The sequence below is a fragment of the Oppia nitens genome, unplaced genomic scaffold (genome assembly GCF_028296485.1).
Source record: "Oppia nitens isolate AA-2021 unplaced genomic scaffold, nextdenovo-longstitch-racon4-pilon3 scaffold12_pilon_pilon_pilon, whole genome shotgun sequence".
Lineage (NCBI taxonomy): Eukaryota > Metazoa > Arthropoda > Arachnida > Sarcoptiformes > Oppiidae > Oppia > Oppia nitens.
This window is the reverse complement of record NW_026533191.1, coordinates 1489857-1497749: the sequence shown is the minus strand read 5'-3', so window position 1 is coordinate 1497749 and position 7893 is coordinate 1489857. Positions and strand designations below refer to the sequence as shown.

General features: G+C 29.6%; 2 protein-coding genes across 2 annotated transcripts; one reads left to right on the top strand and one right to left on the bottom strand.

Annotated features, from left to right (window-relative positions):
* Positions 1-965: 965 nt before the first annotated feature.
* On the top strand, positions 966-3655 carry LOC128957287 (L-sorbose 1-dehydrogenase-like). Its single transcript, XM_054303026.1, has 3 exons — positions 966-1927; positions 2000-2314; positions 2745-3655. The coding sequence occupies exons 1-3, from the start codon at positions 1036-1038 to the stop codon at positions 3578-3580; spliced, it is 2043 nt and encodes a 680-aa protein (XP_054159001.1). The 5' UTR covers positions 966-1035; the 3' UTR covers positions 3581-3655.
* A 377-nt stretch (positions 3656-4032) lies between these two features.
* On the bottom strand, positions 4033-6973 carry LOC128957081 (tyramine/octopamine receptor-like). Its single transcript, XM_054302800.1, has 2 exons — positions 6269-6973; positions 4033-4653 (listed from the first exon to the last, which is right to left on the bottom strand). The coding sequence occupies exons 1-2, from the start codon at positions 6971-6973 to the stop codon at positions 4033-4035; spliced, it is 1326 nt and encodes a 441-aa protein (XP_054158775.1).
* Between the last annotated feature and the right edge of the window lie 920 nt (positions 6974-7893).

Below are 7893 nucleotides of genomic sequence, written 5' to 3'. Positions count from 1 at the left end.
AAAATATTATATACAATATGTAAAACTAATTATTAATATTTTAATTGTTTATGTAGAAGTTTTTATAATGTTAATTTTATTTTAAAAAAAAATAATTAATTAATAGAATTATTTTGAAATAATTAAATCATTTTTTTGTGTAAAGTTATAAATATAATTTGTTTAATAAATAAATAATAATTTTAATTAACAAAAAACAAATCATTCAATTGAGTTTAATATATGTTTAATAGTTTTTTTTATAGAAATTTCACAATTATTTTATTTTTATTATTATTTCTCATTTTATTTTTTTTAAAAATATGTAGTAATCTATATAACAACAACAAAAATACAAAAATATTTTTTTTATATAAAAATAAAATCAGTTTCAATAATAAGAGTATATATATATATAATAATTATTTGAAACAAAAATGTCACATTTGTTTTAGTAAAAAGGATTAAATATATATTTTTTAAATATTAATAATAATAATAATAATACTTATCTATATGTTTGCAGTTTTTATTTCCTTTTTGTTTTTGATAAAAATACTATTTCCTTAATTTCCCTTGAAACTTTTTGTTTTTTTATATTAATTTAAAAACTTAACATAAATTTATATTTGATTGTAAATATATATATAATTGTAAGTATTTTCAAAAAATCATATATAAATAGTTATAAATTTGTAAAAATTATAAAATTTATTTTTCATCCAGTAATCGCAATAATAATTTATTTTTATTATATATAATAGTTGAATCAAAAAATTGTTTTTTCAAAATTAAAATAGTGTTAATTTAATATAACTTTAATTTTTTTTAAAAAACTAAACTAAAAACAACTGTATTATCTGTAAAACAAATAAATGTATAATTATTTAATTAAATTTTGTTTTTTTAATAATTAATTTTAATCTATAGTATAAATAATTTTTGAAATTATTATTATTATTAATACTATTATTATTATTATTTAGGTGTCTATAAGGTAACCACACATTGAGAGGACATACACCACACCCACACAACTACACCCACACACAAACAATGAGGACCTACGCTAGTCTAACGATGCAAATAGTGACGGCGGCACTGATTATATTGAAACGCGAAGAAATACACAAACAGACGGCCAGCCGTGACAAATGGTTGGACTCATACGACTACATTGTAGTCGGTTCGGGATCGGCCGGTGCCGTAGTGGCCAATCGTTTGAGCGAAAATCCTAAAATCCAAGTTCTACTACTGGAGGCGGGCGGTCCCCAAAGTGTCGTTACCGATATACCCGAAAATTATATACAAAATTTGAACACCGAATACGATTGGGGCTACAAAAATGTCCGCCAACCGGACGTTGGACTGGCCTTCCGTGATCAGCAAATACCGCAAAATCGGGGCAAAGTATTGGGCGGTTCCTCGACATTGAATGCCGTAATCTTCAATCGGGGCAATCGTAAAGACTATGATAATTGGGCAAAAAACTACGGGGCCTCGGGCTGGAGCTATAAGGAAGTGTTGCCGTATTTCGTGAAATACGAAAACAATACCGATCCCCAGATTGTGGCCGACAGTCCCGGCTATCACGGAACCCAGGGTCCCGTACAGATCAAATCGTGGCCATCGCCCGAACCGATAATGCTGTTGCATCAGAAAGCCCTGAATGAATTGGGCCACAAGTCTACCGATATCAATGGTCCGCAACAAGTGGGTACCAGTTTGATGCAAACTTTTCAGCGACTGGACGGTATGCGGTCGAGTACTGCCAACTCATACCTGGATCCCAATCCCTATCCAAATAATTTGCATATAGTTACGGGTGCGTTGGCCACTAAAATATTGTTCGGTGCGGTCAAGGGCTTAGAGGCCGAGGTAGTTGAGTTTCATCGGGCGGGTAAACTTCATCGGGTTAAGGCCCGACGCGAGATTATTGTCAGCGCCGGTATGTAATTTAAAATACCTGTATATATATATATATCAGATAATAACCGATTAGTCTATTTGTTTATTTAAGGATCGGTAAATACACCGCAACTGTTGATGCTGTCGGGTATCGGACCCAAAAAACATCTGAAAGACATGGGTATACCCGTCAAAGCCGACTTACCGGTCGGCGAATTCCTTAAAGATCATCCGTCTCTCAGTCTGAATACATTGGTCAGAGATGAACGTACAGTCAATCCCGCCGGCGAACTAACCATCCGACAGTTGCACCAGTTTTTCAATAACGCTTCGGGACCACTGACCGAGTTTTTCCATTCAATTACATACCTGAGCACCAAATACAACGACGACAAAGAGTTTCCCGACGTAGCCTTCGAGACGATAGGTTTGTTGTTGTAGACCAGCATTTACTATAACCCCGGAAACCCGTCTATATATATATATATATATCAGGGTTGCAAAAGGTTTTCGATCTCAGGGGGGGGGGGGGGGGGTGAAGAATTTTTATTGAATTTTTAAACGACAATTTTTCCCAAATTTCCAATAAATTCCCAATAAATTCCCAAAAAATTCCCAAAAAATTCCCAATAAATTCCCAATAAATTCCCTATAAATTTCCACTTAATTCCTACTAAATTTTCATTAAATTCCCAATAAATTCCCACTAAACTCCCATTAAATTCCCACTAAATTCTCTATAAATTTCCTATAAATTCCCATTAAATTCACTATAAATTCCTATTATATTTACTATAAATTACTTATAAATTCCCTATATATATACTAATTATTTATACCACACACCCCTAAACCAGTACAACGATTCCCGGAGAGCCTGGAGGTGACAGTAGTCAATGAGTACGAGGACAGGGCTAAATGGGACAAATATTACGAGCCGTTTCTCGGAAATTACTATCTGTTTATTCAGCCAATACTCAAACGTGTCAAAAGTTACGGTACCGTCCGATTGGTATCCGCCGATCCGTTTGACTATCCGCTTATTGATCCCCGATTTTTGTCGGACAAACGTGACTACCAGACCTTCTACGAGATAACCAAATATGTACTGGAATTTATCGAACGTTCCTCGTTTAGTAAATCGGTTGTCCCATTGAAACCGATACCCGGTTGCAGTTTTTGTCGACTAAAAAGTGCCCACAACTGTGACACATATATCCGATGTTTGATTAGACAGATAACCCGGACTGGGTATCATCCGGTGGGTACCACCCGAATGGGTTCGCTTGAAAGAGACGATGTGGTGGTCGATCCGCGACTTAGGGTCAAAGGTGTCAATCGGTTACGTGTTTGCGATGCCTCCATAATGCCCGAACTGGTCAACGGTAATACTAATGCGGCATCGATTATGATCGGCGAAAAGTGTGCCGATCTGGTCAAAGAGGACGCCGGCGGCGGACAGTATAAGGACGATAAGGGAAACGGTAGACAATGGGAACGGGAGGGCAATGATGGTGATGAACGGGATAATTATAAAAAACCGTACGCCGATAGACGGCCGAAAAATAATCGGTACAACGATGATGACAATGATGGTTACGATAATGATCGGCGCCGCCCGGCCGGTGGTGGGGATGATGATGGTAGGGTACGGTACCCCAGACCTGGCCAGCGATACCCGACCCGTGGTTGAGAAACAAAAAATTTGTTTTAATTGAATTTTAATCGATTAATCTTATAGTTTAGTCAATATAGATATATAAATATATTTTTGAAAAAAATTTCAATTTATTATTATTTAAATGTTTTTTTTCAATGAGTTTCATAATACAGTTATAATGAGAAAAAAATAATAATGTTTTTTTTTAATATAAATTATTTCAAAATTCATATAATTTTTTGTTTTTGTTTTTTATTGGTTTCCTCCCCCCCCCCGAAAAAAAAATTTATACCCAAATAAATCTCAAAAAAATAATTTATGCATTTATTGGTATATAATTAACCAATAATTTTGTTTTTATTTGAAATGATAAAATAATTTTATGAAAAAAATTAAACAAATAAATAAATTTTGAACACAAAATTATATTAAACAAAATGAAATTAATATTATTATTATTATTATAAATCTTTTAAATAAATAAATTAAATATTTGTCGGTTTTTGGCACAAAATACGTCCAAATGTTGACCGAAAAGTCGGTACAAAATAGGCGTAAATAAACGGATTGATCGTTGAATTCAATAAACCCAACCAAATAATCGTCTCGTTTAGTGTCAATGGTATGGATTGGCGGTTAATATAGACGGTATAGACGATAACAAACGGTGACCAACACAGGAGAAATAGGCCGGTAATGATGACCAATGTTTTGGCCACTTTTCGGTCGCGTTCGGCGTAAAACCTGAGGCCTCGCCGTATGAACGATGGATAGCGTACCGAACAGGTACTGCCGCATACCGATGCTTGACGCGGCCGTTTGATGGCCGCCACCACCACATCGGCAGCTGTTACGGCCGCGGAAATAGCAGTGTCGGGATTGTTGGCGGTATTGTTGTTGACCATCATTGCCATCATTTCGGGACTGTTATCGGTAGTTACGCAACTGGTCTCCGGTATGGCCAACGGTATGGCCAGTCGTTGGTCGTTTCGGTTGTTGTCTTGTTGTCGGTGTTGATGATGCTGTGAGTGTCGGTGTTGTTGTTGTTGTTGCCTATATTGTTGGCCATTATGTCGGCGTTTATTTCGGGCACTGATACGTGCAATCTGTTATCAATTATTTTTTTAATTTAATTTTTTTTTTGAATTATATATTATATAAATATATTTTTAAAATCTATATAAACTATAATTAATTAAATATTATTTAATAATTAATTATTTATTATTTAACTTAAATCTGTATAAATCACAAATTAAATCATAAATTAAAGCATATATATATATATATAATTTTGTAAATTATATTATTTGTTTTATTAAAATGCATATATATTATATATGTTATATAATATATTATAAATTTATATGCATTTTAATAAAACAAATACTATAATTTACAAAATTATATATATATATATTATATATATATGCACTTTAATTTATGATTTAATTTTGATTTATATAATATTATTATTAATTTTGTTATTAAAATTATTWATATATAATTTTGTTGTTGTTGTCGATAAATTGGATTTAATTAAAATAAATATCTGTACTGATATTTTCTCATTAACTCAAAAAAATAAATAAATTGAAGGCACCGGTAGTTCAATTAGTTTAGTACAGTATAATACCAGTAGTACTATACTAATACTGTATTAAACTTTATATAAATACATCAATACTACTGTATAGTTATATACAGTATTTAATTAATATCATTATTATACAATATTATACATTATAGAGTATATAATACAATATACAATCTAACATTATATAACTTTGTTTACATTACTAGGATTACCACTCCATGTATTAATATAATATAATTTTGATTAAATTGATGATAAAATTTAATTATAATAATAATAATATGTTACTAGTAGTAGTAATAGTAGCATAGCATAAATGTAGCAATCAATTTATTGACCCACATCAATAATAATAATAATAATTATTATTATTATTATTATTACTTATATCTAAATTTAACTTGTTTCAATAATAATAATAAATATTAATTTACTGAAATAACTTACTAATACATTAGATTTTATTTTTTTTAAAAAATAAAATATAACTATTTAAATAAGTTTAAATTAAAAACACATTAAATGATTATATTTTATAATAAAATACTTAAGTAATTATTTTAATTAATTAATTAAAATAAAATATACTGTATATTATTAGTAATAATATTTTTAAAAAATAATATTAAAAATCCATTAGTATATTCACTTAATTGTACAGTAGTTTTAAAATAAATATTTATTTTATATCAATACTCTATATTTATGAATATTATATATATATATATATTAAACATTTAAAGTAACTATTTATGAATTTTAATATTTATATTAAATAAAATAAATTTTTCCAGAAATTTTAAAAGTAAAATATTTTTGAATGTTATGTTTATTTATTAAAATCAATTATTATTATTATTATTGCACTTTAAATGTTTGCCATTTAAATACTACTACTACTTATATTATTAGTTAAATAAAAACAAAAAATTTTGTTTTCGTATTTTATAAATAATTTTTTTTTGACTATTGATAAAAGTTTTTAAAAAATTTTCAAAAAAATATATATAAACTATTTATAAATTTTTATAACAAAAATGTGCAAAAATGTTAAACTAAAGTATTATTATTAAATAATATTATTAATATTATAAATAGTTAGTTATTATAGTTACTTTACATACCCTATAAATGAGTGAGTAAAATACAATTATAATCGGCACCGGTATGTAAAACGTGATGACCATACCGAGTAGCCGATAGCCGACCGCATGATAGCCGCTACAACGGGGCTGTTTGTTGCTGATACTTGTCCATTGGACACTACGCCAGCCCATTAAGGGTAGACCAACAAACACAATCGGTACCACCCATACGCCGATAACCATAATTATGATACGCTTACGGGATCGGGCGGTCAACAGTGGACTAGGATTATGCACACGGCTAACTACAATCCATCGGTCGATGGCAATGGCCATCAGATTCAATACGGATGCCTGCGAGGACAGTATGTTTAGCTCCAGTGCCAGATCGCATCGGAACTGGAAGGGCCAGTAGCCGAACAACGCAATGGTCAGCCGCATAGGCATAACCAGCAAACCGACCAACAGATCGGATACGGCCAACGAAAATATCAGACAATTGCTGGCCGTTCGTAGGCTTTTCTCCACACATGCGGACACAATGACCAATATGTTGCCCAATACAGTGGTCAGTATGATAACGGTCAGTATGGGTCCCAGTATTAGATTTTTTACGCTCAATAACTGTCCGTACGATTGATGATACTGTTGTTGTTGGTGTTGGTGTTGGTGCTGCTGCTGATGATTAGTATAATAATCGGTATGATTGGCCAGTAGGCCGATGGCCGACCAAACTATAGTCATATTGTTTGTCATATTTTTTTTTTAATAAAAAAATATTATTATTATTATTGATTCACATAGTATTCACATATACAGTAAGATTACAGATCAAAAAAAATAAATAATTATAATATTTTTTTTCAATTATATATTAATATATATTAGTTTTATTTTTTCACAATTGATTTTAATTAAATTCATAATTTAAATACTAATAATCTGCTTATTTGAATAAATAAATAAATATTATTCATATAATATTTTTTTTAACTTTCCATAAATCTATTCAACAATTTATTCAACATTATAATTAAAAAAAATTGACAAATTATTAAATCACTATATTAACAAACAAATTATTTTTTTAAAAAAAAATCTGTTATTATTTTTATTTATTTTTTTTGTTGAATAAAATTAAGATAAAAATCAAATACATTTATGCACTGATAAGTATATACAGTACTCTCATAGATAGTGTATCACAATTTTTTTTGGTATCAAATATGTTAATAATAATAGTGACTAATAATATTAAGATTGTATTATCATTTTTTTGTTAAAAAAATATGTTTAACAAATTTTCAATGAATATATATATATATATTTTTAAAAAATACAAATAACTTTTACACATAAACACACCAAACATTAGTATAAAACTATTTAAAAACTAATAAATAATTTATATGTCTATCAACTATCACTAGCTCTCTATCATACTATCGATAGATAGATAGATAGTCTACTGTACTCTAGATATACTGTATATAATGAAAATCTGTATATTTTTGGGTTAACACATAGATATATATTATATACACATATATTATATAACCCAACAGTTTTTACAGTACAGCTACAGTTGTGTTTAGGTTAGTATAGAAAAAAATAGTCATAAAAATAAATATATACTCTATTTTGTACGGTATGTCTATGCGACT

What these genes read in the sequence shown, in the direction of transcription:
- LOC128957287 (XM_054303026.1), top strand. Translation starts at nt 1,036, where the DNA reads ATGAGGACCTACGCTAGTCTAACGATGCAAATAGTGACGGCGGCACTG. An exon ending in CGAGATTATTGTCAGCGCCG is followed by an intron (nt 1,928 to 1,999) that starts GTATGTAATTTA and finishes TGTTTATTTAAG; the next exon opens with GATCGGTAAATACACCGCAA. An exon ending in CGTAGCCTTCGAGACGATAG is followed by an intron (nt 2,315 to 2,744) that starts GTTTGTTGTTGT and finishes CCCCTAAACCAG; the next exon opens with TACAACGATTCCCGGAGAGC.
- LOC128957081 (XM_054302800.1), bottom strand. Translation starts at nt 6,973, where the DNA reads ATGACTATAGTTTGGTCGGCCATCGGCCTACTGGCCAATCATACCGAT. An exon ending in TTTACTCACTCATTTATAGG is followed by an intron (nt 4,654 to 6,268) that starts GTATGTAAAGTA and finishes AATTGATAACAG; the next exon opens with ATTGCACGTATCAGTGCCCG.